At 36.1% G+C, this 18,387-nt stretch overlaps 1 protein-coding gene across 1 annotated transcript in view; it reads left to right on the plus strand.

Moving 5' to 3' along the window:
• Positions 1-17,816, plus strand: part of ERP44 (endoplasmic reticulum protein 44) — a 130,739-nt gene extending 112,923 nt beyond the window's left edge. Inside the window, exons 11-12 of the mRNA XM_044658302.1 lie at positions 15,020-15,122; positions 17,245-17,816. Coding sequence (XP_044514237.1) covers positions 15,020-15,122; positions 17,245-17,346 — 205 coding nt within the window. The 3' untranslated portion in view covers positions 17,347-17,816. The remainder of the gene's footprint in view (positions 1-15,019; positions 15,123-17,244) is intronic.
• The last annotated feature ends 571 nt before the right edge of the window (positions 17,817-18,387 follow it).

Below are 18,387 nucleotides of genomic sequence, written 5' to 3' on the forward strand. Positions count from 1 at the left end.
TGGTGATTCTCTTGAGTTCTCTGTTTGGACATCAAATTTTCTGTTTAAGTCTGTTCTTTCCTTTAGGAATGCTTGGAAGTCTTCTATTTTATTAAATGACCATTCTTTCCCCTGCAAGAATATAGTCAGGTTTTTTTTTTTAATTTTTTTTTTTTATTTTAAACCCTTAACTTTTGTGTATACTTATAGGTGGAAGAGTGGTAAGGGTAGGCAATGGGGGTCAAGTGACTTGCCCAGGGTCACACAGCTAGGAAGTGTCTGAGGCCGGATTTGAACCTAGGACCTCCCGTCTCTAGACCTGGCTCTCAATCCACTGAGCTACCCAGCTGCCCCCTATAGTCAGTTTTGCTGGGTAGTTGATTCTTGGTTGTAGACCCAGTTCCCTTGCTTTTTGGAATATCATATTCCATGCCTTCTGATCCTTCATTGTGGTTGCTTCCAGGTCTTGTGTTATCCTAACTGGCTCCATGATATCTGAATGGTTTCTTTTTAGCAGCTTGTAGTATCTTTTTCTTGGTCTGGTAGTTCTTGAACTTGGCTATAACATTCCTGGTCATTGTCAAGGGGGGATTAAATGCAGGAGGTGATCTGTGGATTCTTTCAATCTCTACTTTACCCTCTTGTTCAAGAATGTCACAGTAGTTTTCTTGGTCAATTTCCTATAGACTGAGGTCCAGGATTTTTCTTTTGTCATGATCTTCCAGTAGTCCAATAATTCTTAAATTGTCTCCTCGATCTATTTTCAAGATCTGTGGTTTTGTCAATGAGGTGTTTCATATTTTCCTCAATTTTTTCATTCTTATTTTGTTTTATAGACTCTTGCTGCCTTGTGAAGTCATGTGCTTTTAGTTGTTGGATTCTAATTTTTAAAGACTGAATTTCATCCCTGACTTTTTTGATCATCCTTTTCTTTTTGGATTATTTTTCTTCGTAGGTCATCTTTCACTTTCTTTGCCTTGTTTTCAAAGTGGTTAATTCTGGGTTTCAAGACACTATTTTCTTGTTTTAGTTCAGGTGCCTCTGTTTACAGATGACTTATTTTGCTTTTTAAGTTCTTTTCCCAATTGTCTTCAGCCTCTCTATTGTTTTTTGAATTGTGTTTTGAGTTCTTCCAAAGCCTATGTCCAATTCGCTGGAGTTCTTGTGTTTTTACTTAGTGTTTCCTTGATCTTCCTCTGTTCCATTTGCTATTTGTTCATTACTTGAATAGAAGCTGTCAATTGTAATTTCTTTTTTTCTTTTTCTGTTGTTTACTCATATTTTTTCTCTTCTTTCTCCCCTATAATTGGCTGTAATCTTGCTCCTCTTTTAATTTTCTGGATCTGTGGATTTGGACTATTCTGTCCTGAAGGGGCTTCTTTTCTCCTCTGCTAATTAACTCAATTAAGCTGATGGAGCTGACTTATTGTATTAATGAGCCCTGAGGCAAGATCTTCCCCCCTGCTAACAAAAGCTGAAGGTGAAGGTGTGGAGCCTAAAGGTAGTTATACTTGTCCTCCTCACTACTTCTTTCTCCCAGCCACCTTCCTGGTCAAGAGCCCTGAGCTTTCCATGGTGGTACCAAGGTATTCTGTCACAGTTGAAGCTTTCACCTTGTGATCCCAGTCAGCCAGATTCTTACCATGGGTCTTAGCTCAGTAAATGGGGGGAAGGGTGTTGGAGATTGGGCTTCCCTGTCCTCTGAAGGCTTCTTATCTGCACTATTGATATGCAAGATTAAGTTAGTTGAGCTGATCTGTAGAGCTTTATTTACTCTGAGATCAAAACCTCCAGAGACAAAGGCCCAAGATGGAGATGTGGTGACTGAAGTCTGTGACCAGACTGCCCTCCTCTCTATCCCTCTCTTCCAGCTGCCTCCCTGCCAGCTGTGGTCAGAGCCATTTGTGTAGCTGTGGTAACAAGGCACTCCCTCTGGACTAGAGCCCTATTCCAGAGATCCTAGCAACCCACCCTAGTCTTAGCACGTGTGGGTGGTGGTAGGATCCTCAGACCCTCCTTCTTTCTTTTCCTTAAGCCCAAGAATTTACCTTCTCTGTGTATCTTTTTTTTTTTTTTTTTTTTTTTTAGACCCTTGTACTTCGGTGTATTGTCTCATAGGTGGAAGATTGGTAAGGGTGGGCAATGGGGGTCAAGTGACTTGCCCAGGGTCACACAGCTGGGAAGTGGCTGAGGCCGGGTTTGAACCTAGGACCTCCTGTCTCTAGGCCTGACTCTCACTCCACTGAGCTACCCAGCTGCCCCTCTGTGTATCTTTTAAGTTGAATCGAGCAGGAGGGTCCCCCGGCTTTGTCCTGTTGTTTTTGGTTTTGTGTCCCCCTTGTAATGTTTAGTTTTTTTATTGGTGTAGAAGATTTTCACAGAGGACTCAACTTTCTCTGTGTCTAAGCTGCCATATTGACACCGCCTCGAGTATGATTCCCTCTCTGACTTGAAAGCCATGCCCCAAAGTGATGATCATATTCAAGAGAAAGGATAATGGATTTTGCTAGACATAACTATATTGGGTTTAAATTGTCTTCTTAGAAAGGGACATGTTTGATATCAATTGTTGTTGACATTACTGTGTCAGTGACACATTTTAAATACAGAAGAGTTTTTTATGTATACATGAACTATTCTGACATCCTCAATATATTTTCTCTCTTTTATGTATTTGAAGCATGTGACTTTCTTTCTTCAGTTTCTAAGGCCAAAAGAAAAAAAAATGTTATCACCAAGTGATTTGCTTCCTAGTGATGAACATGGTTGGAAAACAATCTGTTTGTTGCCAGGGCCATACTGGAAACCCTTCTATGGTGGTGGACTAGAATTATATTACAAAAATGTATCTTTAAGAACACAAGACCACCTCCATTGCACAGTGCCTTATCAGGCCAAATTGCCAAATTATGAGACTATTGTAATGGGCTTAAACTATCTTCCTGAAAAATGTTTAATTTTATGTCAGTCATTGTTGACCTATACTTCCTTTGGATTACCATAAAGCAAAGGTTCATATTTTTAATAAAAACATTCTTCTGGTGTTATAGTTTGGCAACAAGACATGGAAATGCACATTTTCAAAGATTTTTCAAATGCAAATTACAGATTTTGATAGAGGGGTACATAGTGGGTATGAGGAAAATAAAGCATATAACCATATATATAACTAAAGAAGTACAGGAATAAAAGATGTTATTAAGGAATAGTATAATAGAAATAGAAAAATGGGTTGATGATGTGACATGGGTAAGTGATCACAGGTAGATAGGACAGCTATTGGTTTCCTTAATGTTTCAGAAATAATGGTCTCCTTGCAGTTTCAGAAAATTTCCATTACATTTAGTAAACCTCATCCTGTGGCATAGTTATGAGAGGATAAGGATGTGTCATACAAGATAGGTTGGCTTGGATGAGTTCTAATTTCCATTGTTGGGGGGGGGGGGACTTCCAAATTGAGGAAATCACAAATCTATTTGATTTGAGTAACTGAGCAGTACAAGAGTATAACATGAGTGTGGAGTTGAATCAGATGCTTTATGATAATTTAGACATTATAAATGTTATGGTGCTTTTGGGGGAGTTCTTTAATTATTCAATAATTAGCTGTTCTTTATGGTCCTTGACTTTTTTGCTCCTTAGTCAGTATGTCATTTTCTTTTAAGTGTTTTTAGATTTGTTTTTAGTGATATAAGTTGTGGCACAGCTATGAAAGTACATAACACATTATTGTTTAGAGGGGCCGTTCCCATTCCTTGGAAAGTGATATGTGATTTCTGTTGTTAAAGAAGATAGAGGTAGACCTGTGTCAGAGGAAATTCACTGCAAGTAGAGTGCCCCTGGAAGGTTTGAATCAGTAATTATGGATCTTAGCCAAATCTCCCACTTTTCAGTTTTTCAGAGAATAACTGTGGTGGCGAACCTATGGCACATGTGCCAGGGGGCATTCAGAGCCCTCTCTATGGGCACATGTGCTGTTGCCCCAACACAGGGTTTGCCACAGTTTGTTATTAGAAAGCCAGAGGGATATGGCACCAGGATGCTCCCCTCCTTCTTTCCACATACACCTGAGAACATTTCTCACATTACCTGCCCCTCTAAAAGGTTTGTCATCACTGACCTAGAATTTCAGTCTCTTCTTTGGATATATCCATTTTGTTGTTTATATATTAATGGTATGCACACTTTCTCTTTCCTATGTCTCCAACTTGTTTTTTCATTGTTAGACTTCATGTAGTCATATGCATAATAGGAAGTTTTCCACATTTTTCCTTTTTAGGAACTCTAATTTCGTTGCTTCTCAAGGTTCTTGAGTAAACTTTTTGATTAAATTGTTTATTCCCTTCCTTGTACTACTTTGATTCCTATTATTGTCTTAACATTTTAGCTTTTGCTTTTACTTGCTGCTTGAAGGCATCAAGAATATATCATAGGGGGCAGCTAGGTGGCTCAATGGATTGAGAGTCAGGCCTAGAGATGGGAGGTCCTAGGTTCAAATCTGGCCCCAGATACTTCCCAGGTATGCGATCCTGGGAAAGTCACTTGACCCCCATTGCCTACCCTTACCACTCTTCTGCCTTGGAGCCAATACACAGTATTGACTCCAAGACTGAAGGTAAGGGCTTAAAAAAAAAAAAGAATATATCATATATTTTTGTTATATGGATTCCATTATGCATGTTTCTAAGTAGCTAATTTGTTGCTTAGGTTTCCTACTCTCCATATTAGTTAGATATTGAATTTTCTATTGTTTTTCCACAGGTCTCAATAATTTTCTCAAGTCAGTTTTGCCAAGATGGCGTTAGCTCTTCCTTTCCTCCTGTGGCCAAAAGATACAGCATGTACTCTATGCAGGGCTTGAAATATTTTTAAATTGTCAGATTTTGTGTGTTCATTCATGATGGTCATAACAAATAACAGTTTTTAAAATTACCCTGTTTTGGTGTATTTATTTTAGTTGAATCTATGACATCATACTCATAAAGGACTTTTTAGAATTGCATTCTACATTCTAGATTTCTGTGGACCAAAAATTAATTTTCCTAGGGTCCATTTCATTTTAGAGACATTACTGTGGGCTTTCTAATAAGCCACAAGATGGCAATATCATACCATGGAAAGTTGTAATTAGAAGGTACCCCTGTTATTATCTAGTTAAAATCTTATATTTTATGGGAGAAGAAAAATAAGGCCCAGGGATGGGAAATGACTTGTTCAGGGTCACCCAATGAAGTTTACTGGCAGAAGGGGATGACTCCTTAATTCCTTGGTAGCATTCTTTCTTTTAAAATGCTGTCTCTCATAAAATAAACTTTTCTTTGCTAAAGTTGAAATACCACCTTTCCAAATGACCACTTTTGCTATTAATGCTTTTATGAGTTGAAAATTATTGAATAGGTAAAAGTTTTAAAATTGTCCAGTGCTTCTCAACATCCAATTTAATGGAAAATGCTTTTTCTAAGGATTTTTACCACCCCCCCCCCCATTTGTATCTGTCTTTCAGTTAGAGGATTATAGTTTTTAAGAGGTGGAAGAAATTCTTTATTGGATAATTTTGCCTGCTCCCACCTTTACGCTTCATTTTTGCACCTATCAGAGTCTCTAGTTATACTCACAGTGATTGAAATGTTATAAGCAGTTGTACTTTGTTTCACTTTTCTTTGTTTCTTAGAACTGCAATTAAGACAAAGTTTGCATCTTGAGTTTTGGGTTCCCACTTTCTTTAGATGTTAATCGATCAACTATGCAAAAATGCCTGTGAATAGATAGGAACTAAAGACTGAAAAGCATGCACAAGTGATTAGCATTTCAAAAAGATATTGGAGCTCTTGATAAAGGTGGGATGGTTATTTAGGGGCTTAGTGGGGTGGAATAGATTTTGATTGGAAACTTTCTGACTAAATCCTATCATTCTGAATTACAAATCTTTGAAAAGATTCCTGTTACAATCTGGGGAGTTTTATGTATGTGCCTTCTTCCCCACAGGATATGTAACTCATTCATGTCTTGTCAGATCTCTGCTTAGAAATCTTCAGTGGCTTCCTATACCTTCCTTGTAAGCCTACCTTTGCTTGGATTAAGATTTCTTATAATTTGTTGTCACCCTACCTTTCTGGCATTATCTTCTTTTTCAGACTATTCTCTGCCGTATAGTCTTATTTTCTCTCCAAACTGGATTAACCCCAACCCCAATTTCCTGCCACCATACCTCTGATCATATTTTGTTTCTTCTGCCTGGTATGTCTTCCCTTTATAAGGAAGCCTATTGAATTCTGGCTGAACACAAGGTACCTCCAAGAAACTTTTCTTGTTAACCTCAATATCCTGCTTTATACCTTTTAAGTCTACTAGTATTGTGCCCAGAATATAAATACTTAATAATGCTTGTTGATTAGTAGCCATGTATTACATGATGATTATTATTTTTTTTTTAAACCCTTACCTTCCGTCTTGGAGTCAATATTGTGTATTTGGCTCCAAGGCAGAACAGTGGTAAGGGTAGGCAATGGGGGTCAAGTGACTTGCCCAGGGTCACACAGCTGAGAAGTGTCTGAGGCCAGATTTGAACCTAGGACCTCCCGTCTCTAGGCCTGGTTCTCAATCCACTGAGCTACTCATCTGCCCCCTATTACATGATTATTAATGCACTTTAATACAAAAACATAAATGTTTTCATTATCTATATGTACATTATGCCTGTATTTGATTAGGGAATTATCGTACATAAACTTTGAATCTTTCTCACTGCCCAGTATAGTATACTGCTCACAATGAGAATCTAATAAATCTTTGTCCAATTTAATTGGTACTAGTGGTACTATACATGCAGAATGCATCCTGAAACAAAACTTTTGGATGCTAGTGGTATATAATGAATTTATTTAAATGCATCTTCTTAAGATTAAATAAACTAACAAAGAATGAAATAAAATTTTCTATTGGAAAACCTTACTTTGAGCTGGAAAACAATATTCAGAGGAGTTCAACATCCAAGACCCATGTGTTACATGTTTATCCTTAATTATTAATTTAGATTTGTATTTTCTCCCTTATCTTTCTTTTTCTCATTTTTTCCCTCTACTACCCCAAAGCCAAATTTGTATATGTATCCCCTTCCTTTCCCAGAAAACTATTAAACATTGAAGAATATTAAAGAATTCCCAAATATTAGAGAATTAGTATGAGAAACTTAAAGATCACTTAGGGTAATTCCCTCTTCCCCAAGAAAGAAACTAAAGTACTGAAAGTGGAAGTGACTCATCTGAGGTCACAGAGTGAGTTATGGGCAAAGTCAGGACTGTAATCTAGATGTCTTGATCCCTACTCCAATATCCTTTCTTTTTAAAAAAAAATCATTCTTTTTATTTTTAGCAGATAGCATGTCAATACAATTTTAATATTCATATTCTGACATTTTGTAATCCATGTTCTCTCTCTCCTTTCTACCTCTCCCTCCTCCCCAAGAAGGCATGTACAATAATATCGGTTATACATATATTATTATATAACACATATTTCCATGTTCATCATGTTTTGAAACAAGGTATATATCCATTATCCCTTCCAAACCACTCATACATCCTTTTGCAGAAACTCCCATTAGAAGAGACCTTGGTGAATATAACACACTCGGCCTGGAGGCAGGAATAACTTAGTTCAAATCCAGGCTGACACACTTACTAGCTGTAGGACTCTAGACAAGTCAATTAACTTTTTTCTTCCTCAGTTTTCTCAATTATAAAATGGGGATAGTAATGGTAACTATGTTCCAGGGTGGTTGTGAGGATAAAATGATATAATATATGTAAAGCATTTTTCAAACTCTAAATTGCTATTTAAGTTCTACTATTTAGTCAAACCAATATTTCAACAAGATGCCTTTAAAGAACCACCTGACAAGTGGTTATCCAACAGTGGCTTAAAGAATTCCAATTCTCCAAAATAATTTAGTGAAAGAATGAATCATAGAAACAATTAAAATTTCATTGAAGACAATGACAATGATGAGACTTACTCAAACCTATGAGATGCAGCCAAAACAGTTCTAAGGGGAAAATTTGTATCACTGAGTGCATATATTAACAAATTAGGGAGGGCAGAGATTAATGAATTGGGCATGGAACTTAAAAACCTAGAAAATGAACAAATAGAAATCCTCAGATGAAGAGATCCTAAAAATCAAAGGAGAAATTAATAAAATTTAAAGTAAAAGAACTATTGAATTAATAAATAAGACTATTTTGGTATTTTGAAAAAATAGATAAAATAGATAAAGTACTGGTAAATCTAATAAAAAAAAGGAAAGAAGAAAACCAAATTAATAGTATCAAAGATGAAAAGGGAGACCTCACCTCTAATGAAGAGGAAATTAAGGCAATCGTTAAAAACTATTTTGTCCAATTATATGGCAATAAATATAGCAATCTAGGTGATATGGTTGAATATTTACAAAAGCATAAATTGCCTAGATTAACAGCAGAAGAAATAGAATACTTAAATAATCCCATATCAGAAAAAGAAATTGAACAAGCCATCAAAGAACTCCCTAAGAAAAAATCGCCAGGGCCTGATGGATTCACAAGTGAATTCTATCAAACATTCAAAGAACAACTAATCCCAATACTATACAAATTATTTGATATAATAAGCAAAGGAGGAGTCCTACCAAATTCCTTTTATGATACAAATATGGTACTGATTTCAAAGCCAGGTAGATCAAAAACAGAGAAAGAAAACTACAGACCAATTTCCCTAATGAACATAGATGCAAAAATCTTAAATAGAATACTAGCAAAAAGACTCCAGCAAGTGATCAATAGGTTTATCCATCATGATCAGATGGGATTTATACCAGGAATGCAAGGATGGTTCAACATTAGGAAAACCATACACATAATTGACCTTATCAATAAGCTAACAAACAAAAATCACATGATTATCTCAATAGATGCTGAAAAAGCCTTTGACAAAATACAACACCCGTTCCTATTGAAAACACTAGAAAGTATAAGAATAGAAGGACCTTTCCTAAAAATAAACAGTATATATCTAAAACCATCAACAAACATCATATGCAATGGGGATAAATTAGAAGCTTTCCCAATAAAATCAGGAGTGAAACAAGGATGCCCATTATTACCTCTGTTAACATTGTACTAGAAACATGAGCAGTAGCAATTAGAGAAGAAAAAGAAATTGAAGGTATTAAATAGGCAATGAGGAGACTAAGCTATCACTCTTTGCAGATGATATGATGGTCTACTTAAAAAATCCTAGAGAATCAACTAAAAAGTTAGTAGAGATAATCAACAACTTTAGCAAAGTTGCAGGATACAAAATAAATGCACATAAATCATCAGCATTTCTATATATTTCCAACACATCACAATAGCAAGAGTTAGAAAGAGAAAGACCATTTAAAATCACCCTAGACAATATAAAATACTTAGGAATCTATCTACCAAAACAAATACAGGAATTATATGAACACAACTACAAAACACTTTCCAAACAATTAAAACTAGATCTAAACAATTGGAAAAACATTGATTGCTCATGGGTAGGAAAAGCTAACATAATAAAAATGACCATTCTACCTAAATTAATTTACTTATTTAGTGCCATACCTATCAAACTGTCCAAAAACTTTTTTACTGAATTAGAAAAAAACTATAACAAAGTTCATTTGGAAGAACAAAAGAACAAGAACATCAAGGGAAATAATGAAAAAAAAAATGTGAAGGAAGGTGACCTAGCAGTACCAGATATTAAACTATACTATAAAGTAGTGATTCTCAAAGTGGGCACTACTGCCCCCTGGTGGGTGCTGCAGTGATCCAGGGGGGGTGGTGATGGCCACACTTTTTTTAATATTACATTCTATTCTGAGTTCAATAAATAGTTTCATAATTTCCAGGGGATGCTAAGTAATATTTTTTCTGGAAAGGGGGTGGTAGACCAAAAAAGTTTGGGAACCACTGCTATAAAGCAACGGTCATCAAAACAATATGATACTGGCTAAGAAATAGAAGGGAGAATCAGTGGAATAGACTTGGGGTAAGTGATGTCAGCAAGACATTGTATGATAAACCCAAAGAGCCCAACTTTTGGGACAAAAATCCACTATTAAAAACTGCTGGGAAAATTGGAAAACAATATGGGAGAGATTAGGTTTAGATCAACATCTCACACCCTACACCAAGATAAATTCAGAATGGGTGAAAGACGTGAATATAAAGAAGGAAACTGTAAGTAAATTAAGTGAACACAGAATAGTATACTTGTCAGATCTCTGGGAAAGGAAAGATTTTAAAACCAAGCAAGAGTTAGAAAAAGTTACAAAATGTAAAATAAATAATTTTAATTATATTAAATTTAAAAGTTTTTGTACAAACAAAAACAATGCAACCAAAATCAGAAGGGAAGCAACAAACTGGGAAAAAATCTTTATAACAAAAAATTCTGACAGTGGTCTAATTACTCAGATATACAAAGAACTAAATCACTTGTATAAAAAATCAAGCCATTCCCCAACTGATAAATGGGAAAGGGACATGAATAGGCAATTTTCAGATAAAGAAATCAAAACTATCAATAAGGACATGAGAAAGTGTTCTAAATCTCTAATAATTAGAGAAATGCAAGTCAAAACAACTCTTAGGTATCACCTCACACCTAGCAGATTGGCTAAAATGACAACGGGAGAGTAATGAATATTGGAAGGGATGTGGTAAAATTGGGGCATTAAATGCATTGCTGGTGGAGTTGTGAATTGATCTAACCATTCTGGATGGCAATTTGGAATTATGCCGAAAGAGTGCTAAAAGAATGCCTGCCCTTTGATCTAGCCATACCATTGCTGGGTTTATACCCCAAAGAGATCATAGATAAAAAGACTTGTACAAAAATATTTATAACCAAGCTTTTTGTGGTAGCAAAAAACTGGAAAATGAGGGTATGCCCTTCAATTGGGGAATGTCTGAACAAATTGTGGTATATCCTGGTGATGGAATACTATTGTGCTCAAAGGAATAATAAACTGGAGGAATTCCATGTGAACTGGAAAGACCTCCAGGAACTGATGCAGAGCGATAGGAGCAGAGCTAAAAGAACATTTTACACAGAGACTGATATACTGTTGTAAAATTGAATGTAATGGATTTCTGTACTAGCAGCAATGCAATGACCCAGGACAATTCTGAGAGATTTATTGAAAAGAATGCTACCCACATTCAGAGGAAGAACTACATGAGAGGAAACACAGAAGAAAAACAACTGCTTGAATACATGAGTTGATGTGGAAATGATTGGGGATGTAGACCCAAAACAACCACACCAATGCAACTCTCAATAATATGGAAATAGGTCTTGATAGATTACACATGTCAAAACCAGCAGAATTGCATGTTGGCTATGGGGGGGCGGAGTTTGAGGGGGGTTAAAGGGAAAGTAAGGACATGAATCATGTAACCATGGCAAATTTTTCTAAAAAATTAAAAAAGAATTCCAATGAGGAGGAACCCACTACCTCTCAAGTAGTCCATTCAACTTTTGAACTGCTCCATTCAACTTTTGAACTGCTCCAATTTTTAGAAAGTTTTTCCTTGTTTCAAGGCTAAATTTGCCTCTGAAACTTTCACCCAGGGTTACCAGTTTTGTTCTCCATCCTCAAGCAGAAAAGTCTTCTCTCTCTTCTTTGTGGCAACAAATCTTCAGATACTTGAAGATGACATTCCCAGTTCTTTCAAATAAATTTCATAATGAATTAAAAACATTGATTAAGCATTTACTATGTATAGAGTTGTATGCTATTCACCAAGAATAAAACTAGAAAAGTGAGATAGTCCTTGTCCTCAAGGATCTTCTATTCTAGTGGACAACATATACAGGGGGAATGGTGGCCAGGGAAGGAAGTTATGGCCTGGGACAGAAGTAACCAATGTGCCATGACATAATCAAACCAGACTGAAATGTAATTAGAAAATATTTAATAAAATAAGAATACAAAAGAATATAGTTAATATTAATATATGGTTTTCTAAGTCAATATGTAGCTCCCAGGGATGCTTATGGATAGTTAAGCAGCCCATTTCTATTTGAGGTTGACATCACTGACTTGAGGAGTCACAGTGATAGTAAATAAGACAGGAGGTGCCATGGCAGGTGAGACAGAAAGTGGCTAAAGTCAAAATGGGGATGAGTAGTCCTAGAGAATAGAAATGTACTGGCTTTAAGAACTGTTGGGCCCTTCACTCTCCTGGTTGTCCTCCCTCTGGATCCAATATAGCATATCAGAAGCTTTCCTAAAATATGGCACATAGAAATGAACACAGTATGTGGTGTGACCAGTAGGACTATCACATTCCCTGGCCCTGGACACTCTTGACTCTCACTACAGTCTAAGATCATTAGCTCTTTGGGTTGCTTTAAAACATGCCTCTAAAACCCCTGTGTCATTTAACTATCTGTTCATGATACCTTCCCTGTCTTATACTTACAAAGTTACCCTTTTGGCCTCAGGAGTCGGGTTTTACATTTAGCACCACTGAATTCATCTAATTAGATTCATCTCCATGTTCTGGCTCAGTGGTGTAAAAATAAAAGAGAAACAGGGTCACCAAACTGTACATAAGGATCTCTGAAGCCATCTGTTGGCTTAGAAAACCATGTATTAAAATGATACATATTCTGTTGTATTTATTTTTTTAAATATTTCTCAATTCCATTTTAATATGGTTCAGCCTGCACTTGGGAGCATGGAGTCAGGTGTTCGACATTCTCTTCTAGCGTGGCAGGCTTTTTCTTCCGTGCTTCTGCTGTCAAGTGTGTGAACTCTCCATTGCAGTTTTGTGTCATCTGCAAATCTGATAAGTGTGCCACCAAAGCATCAAATCAAATCTAGGTGGAATTATGACCAGACTAAGCTCCTGAGGAAAAGCTAGAGAAAACCTTCTTGGAAATTAACATCAGCTTATTAATGACTATTCTTTGGGTCCAGGTATTCAACCAGTTCTAAATGTTCCTAATTACATTGTTGCATAATTTATATTTCTCTTTTTAATAAGAATTGAATGAAAAACTTAAATACTCATTTAAAATCCAAGTAATCTATATTACTTATATTAGTATTCCTCTGATTTTTCAGTTGAGTATACTGTCTATAAAAAAAAAAACTGAGACCAGCATGACCTGTTCTTAATGAAGTCATGTTGGTTCTTTGTGCCTCTTCCTTTTCCAGATGTTTACTAAGCATTCCTTTAATTTAATAACTTTAGAAATGTTTATCAAGCATCCATTTTAGGGGGCATAGTATAGTGGATTGTGTGTTGGATTTGGAGGAACTCAGGAAAACTCTGAGTTCAAATCTCACCTGGAAATTACTAGCTGCATTAACATGGAAAACTCCCCTAACCTCTTTAAGCCTCAGTTTCCTTGTCTGTAAATTGAAGGATTTGGACTTAGGAACTTTTAAGATTTCTTCTAGTTCTGGACCTAAGTTTTTTTGTTTTGTTTTGTTTTTTTAAACCTTACCTTCTATCTTAGAATCAATACTACGTATTGGTTCTAAGGCAGTAGAGTGGTAAGGGCTAGGCAATGGGGGTTAAATGACTTGCCCAGGGTTACACAGGTAGGAAGTATCTGAGGCCAGATTTGAATGTAGGACAGTGATTCCCAAAGTGGGCGCCACCGCCCCCTGGTGGGTGCTGCAGCGATCTAGGCAGAGCAGTGATGGCCACAGGTGCATTTATCTTTCCTATTAATTGCTATTAAAATTTTTTTAAAAATTAATTTCCAGGGGCACTAAGTAATACTTTTTTCTGGAAACAGGGCGGCAGGCCAAAAAAGTTTGGGAACCACTGATCTAGGATCTCTCATCTCTAGGCCTGACTTTCAATCCACAGAGCTATCCAGTTGCCCCCTGGACCTAAGTTCTTATGTATGAGGCATATAAATTCTAGAACTTTGTCCCTAAAGGATTTCATTAACAGATTCTGTTTTCTTCTCTTTTTTGAAAATCATGATAATATTTACCTTTCCCTAATCCTATAGGACCTCATAGTCTAAATAATGTTTCAAAGGTTACTGATAATGGTTCAGGAATTATATCTACCAGTTCTTTCATCAAATGAGAATGAAGTCGTTCTAATAACCATTTACTTTATTCTTCAAGGATGACTAAGCCTATGAGTTTCCTGCTTTTTCCTAGGCATCAGTAATACCCTATTTGCCATTTTTATTCTGTCCTTTGCAGTGTAAAGTTCATTCTCCTTGAAAGAGAAAACAGAAGCATTTTAAGAGTTAAGAATCTCCACTAATTTTTCAAGTTATGGTTATAGATGGTGCTTTTGAAACATTAATTTGTTACCTTGAAGGTTTGATCATTCATAAATTGCTAGTTGCCCAGCAAAAGCAACTCACGCTGTTTGAGTGTGATCTAATCCTTTGACTATACAAGAACAACTAATAGTAGTTTTCATCTTAAGCATTATAGAACATTTGAGATTCATGGATAGAATTGATTACTATATTTTAGCACTGTGCTGTGGGGGACAGTAGATGATGTCAGATTAAATTTAAATTGATCTCTTGGTGTTTATCTCTAGCCCATGTGCAATTACTTCAGCACTGGAGAACCTTTCAAGGCATCCTGTCAATACAGCTACCTGACAGTCATTTGTATTTGTAAACTGTGCATTTGGCACCTGCTGTTCTCTGTTGCTCCATGGCTAGTGGGGAGTCAGAATGGGTATACAATGAAGTTATTGGTTAGTACAACTCAGTAGGAGTTATTGAAGGAAAGAAACAACACTTGCATGCCCTTAGGAGAGGATAAGAGAGAAAAAGAAAGTGGTAACATTAGTGCATACTTTCTTTTCTTTAGCTACCAGAAAATAATTAATGACCCAAGAAGCCAGCCAGCTATATCATAGCATTTGATTGTTTGTTTGTGACATTTGTGACAACCATTAGTTGTTTTTACTTTAAAAACACATCTTGATATTCTAAGCTGAATTTATTTATCCAAGCTTTTTGATTTCAGGATTCCAAACAAGCTTAAGCAGTTTGTATTAGATTTGCATTCGGGAAAATTGCACAGAGAATTCCATCATGGTCCTGATCCTACTGATGTTGCCCCTGGACAGGTAGGAGTTGACATATTCTTTCAATAGTATGTTTTTCTTCAGTAGTGGAGAAAGAAACTTCTTTTCCTGCATTGCTTCCATCAGTTTCTACTGTAGAGAGAAGTGCTGTTAAGCAATTCTGAAGCAATATCTAAAATGGAAATCAGCAACAACAGAAGACTACTTCTTTTTTTTTTTTTTTTTTTAAATCTTGAGACAGATGCTCTCCATGATTTTCATTTCTTTACTGGGTAAAGTGAAAATTTCCCTGAATCCTTTAATGATGAAAACTAGAAGTTATGGAGATATTAAGTTAACTACTTTCAGCAATAGATTATTCTGAATAGGAAAGCTACAATGACGCTGACAACAAAGAATTAAATAGTACTTGCCTAGAATGGTGATGGCAGGATTCAGAGAACAACCAGGAAGGTTAGTGAATTCTATTTTTTAGAATATTTCAAAATTAATTAACAGATTGATCACATTATATAGAGAATAACATTTTTGTTTGTTGATTTTGCTGACCTCATCAATATAATAATGTTTAGAGTTTACAGTAAGTGCAGTTTTATGTAGGTTTCTTTTGGGGGCTATAAATTATTATGTCTCTGTATTCTCAGTAGATAAGAAGTACCTATCTATATAGGTTGTTTTATTTTTATTGTTTCTGTTTTTGAAACTTATTCTCCCTATTTCACCAGGCTAGGAGTGCAGTGGCCTCTCACAGGCCTGATCCCAGTACTAGACTGCACAGAAGCTTTATCTTGTTCCTTTTTATCTGACCTGAGCTGGCTTGCCCCCCTTTCTTAGGCAGCCTTGTGGTGCTCTCTCTCCCAGGAGCTTGCTATTTTTGTGCTAGACATAATGTGGACCCCAAACTCAAGTGATCACCAACCTCAGCCTCTTCCAGTAGCAGTCACTACAGATATGCATCACCATGCCCAGCCTATCAGATTTTCTCCTTATAAGTTTTTAGCTTCTTTATGTTCTAAAAATGAATATATGTAATTCATGTAATTCCTATTTACTTTTGTCCTGCCTTAATGAACATCCCTTCTTTTTGTGTGATTGTAGTTTAAATCACCTTTTCTTCTAAAATGTCCTAATTTTTTCTTTCCTTTGTTCCTTGAAAAAACAAAAGCAAAACAATGTTTCCTTTCATTTGACTTCTTTATTTAGTGGTTATATTTTTTTCAGCGACAGGAGCCCCCTTTAAGAGCTCCTTAGAAATTAAAAAAAAAAAAGAGCCCTTTATAGTTCCTTTTTTCATTGAAAACTTGAATTCAGGAATATTCTTTAATAATTTGGAAATTCTAGTAATAGCCTTATCCTGCAGAACGAGTAGCTTTGAAGAGCTCCATGGTGTTTTGACTTAAATAAATGCATGTTTAGTATTTTCCCAGTCTAGAACAAAGTTATATGCATTGTAGGAAGGCACTTTTTTCACCAAGCTAAGGAGATAGGGAAATTAAGCATGACAAGAAAAAATGAGCAAGATGGACACAATGCCATGTGTATGTCAGACTTTTGTTGTATTAGACAGTTCAAAAGATTGGGTCTTTCTTGACAGTTCAAAAGATTGGATCTTTTTCTTTACTATTGGTGTACATTGTAGAATGTGATTATAGTAAATTTCAAATGTTGAAAGTTTAACATTTCCTCTTTTTCTCATTAAGTTTTAGATGTTGCATTATTTAAGTAGCTTGTGCAGAAAGGCTATTGTATAAATAGGAAATTCTGTAGATAGAGTCATAACTATATAGTTTCCAGAGTACAAGAAGAAAAACCCTAGGTTGTCTAACCTATTTTGGGGGCATCGTCTCCACCCGATAGAAATGTGAATCTTCTTTGGATCACCTACTATCCACCATGAAAAAGTGAGATCATTTCTGTAGTAACTGAGGCTGAGAAATGCTGTAATTTTTTTTCCAGAGGCCTTTGAACTAAAAGAAAGCAGCACCTGAATCCCCTCCTTTGGAAGCCGAAATCAATGACTGTCCCCACAAATAAAGCCACTTTCTTTAGTCAATAAAACATCAAGAATTTATTAAGCTTTAACTATTTTAACTCTGTTCTCAAGTTCTGAGACTTTATAATGTAACTTCAAAGCTGAAATATTTTATCTTTTTGTCTTTTACAGCACATTCAAGATGTAGCAAGCAGTCCACCAGAAAGTTCCTTTCAGAAACTAGCACCCAGCGAATATAGGTATACCTTGTTGAGGGATCGAGATGAGCTTTAAAAACTTGAACAAAAAATTGCAAGCCTTTCAAACAACAGCATCAACTTATGTGGTGGAAATAGTAAACCTATATTTTCATAATTCTATGTGTATTTTTATTTTGAATAAACTAAAAGAAAGGTTTGGGTTTTTAATTCCCCTGACTCAAATTGTATGGTTTGGTGGGTCATCCAACATAACCTCTTTTTAAAAGTCCTATTGCAAATTAAAAATACAAAATGCATCAGAGGCCCATCTTTACCTTGGATCTAATCCTGACCTCCATAACGCTCATAAATCCAATGGAAGGTAGTATTGCCAGAGACAATATGCTGTTAAATTGCACTGCTCCATTAAATAAGAATTGGGATATTTTCTTTGTAGCCTGGTAGTATGTACTCTCTTTCCCCCCTTTCCTTTCTATAGGAACAGTTCTGTTGGTACTTTCATTGTCACATTCTCACAACAAAGAGGGTATATATTCTGGATACTTGGGAGGGGAATAAATTAAAGTTTTACAGAAAGTTGTGTTGTGTTACTGATTCATGGGATGGTGCTTGTGAAAATCTGATCATGGTCTTTTGGGATCTTTGGCATGTAACTCAAACCTGTTACTGAAGAAGCCAGAAAGCCCTAAGTCAAGAATTTGACCTCACATCTTCTCTGAGCTTAAAAAGAGAAAGAAAAGGGGAAAAGTGATGTTAAGCTTATAAATGTTTACATAAAAATGGCTGTGGGAGGTACTTCAAACTATTGAGTGACTTATTCGTAAATTTGGGGGGAAAATTTCCAATTCCAATGAATACCAGTGTTTCTAATGGAGAATACAACAAATAAAATCTGTTCGATTCCTCCTGTGTCTATTAAGAGCAGATTTTCCCCTTAGTACATTTTGATTCATATGACTGTCTAAGGTAGTGCGGAACCAAAATCTCAAATCATGACGAACTTCATCTTACAAATTGTTCTTCCACCCAACCACAAGTACTCACTACCATTTTGGATCTCCCACTGACCAGAGTGGGTTACTGACATAGCTGCTGCTCAGCATTCTGTCCACTG

The sequence above is a fragment of the Gracilinanus agilis genome, chromosome 1 (genome assembly GCF_016433145.1).
Source record: "Gracilinanus agilis isolate LMUSP501 chromosome 1, AgileGrace, whole genome shotgun sequence".
NCBI classification, from domain to species: domain Eukaryota; kingdom Metazoa; phylum Chordata; class Mammalia; order Didelphimorphia; family Didelphidae; genus Gracilinanus; species Gracilinanus agilis.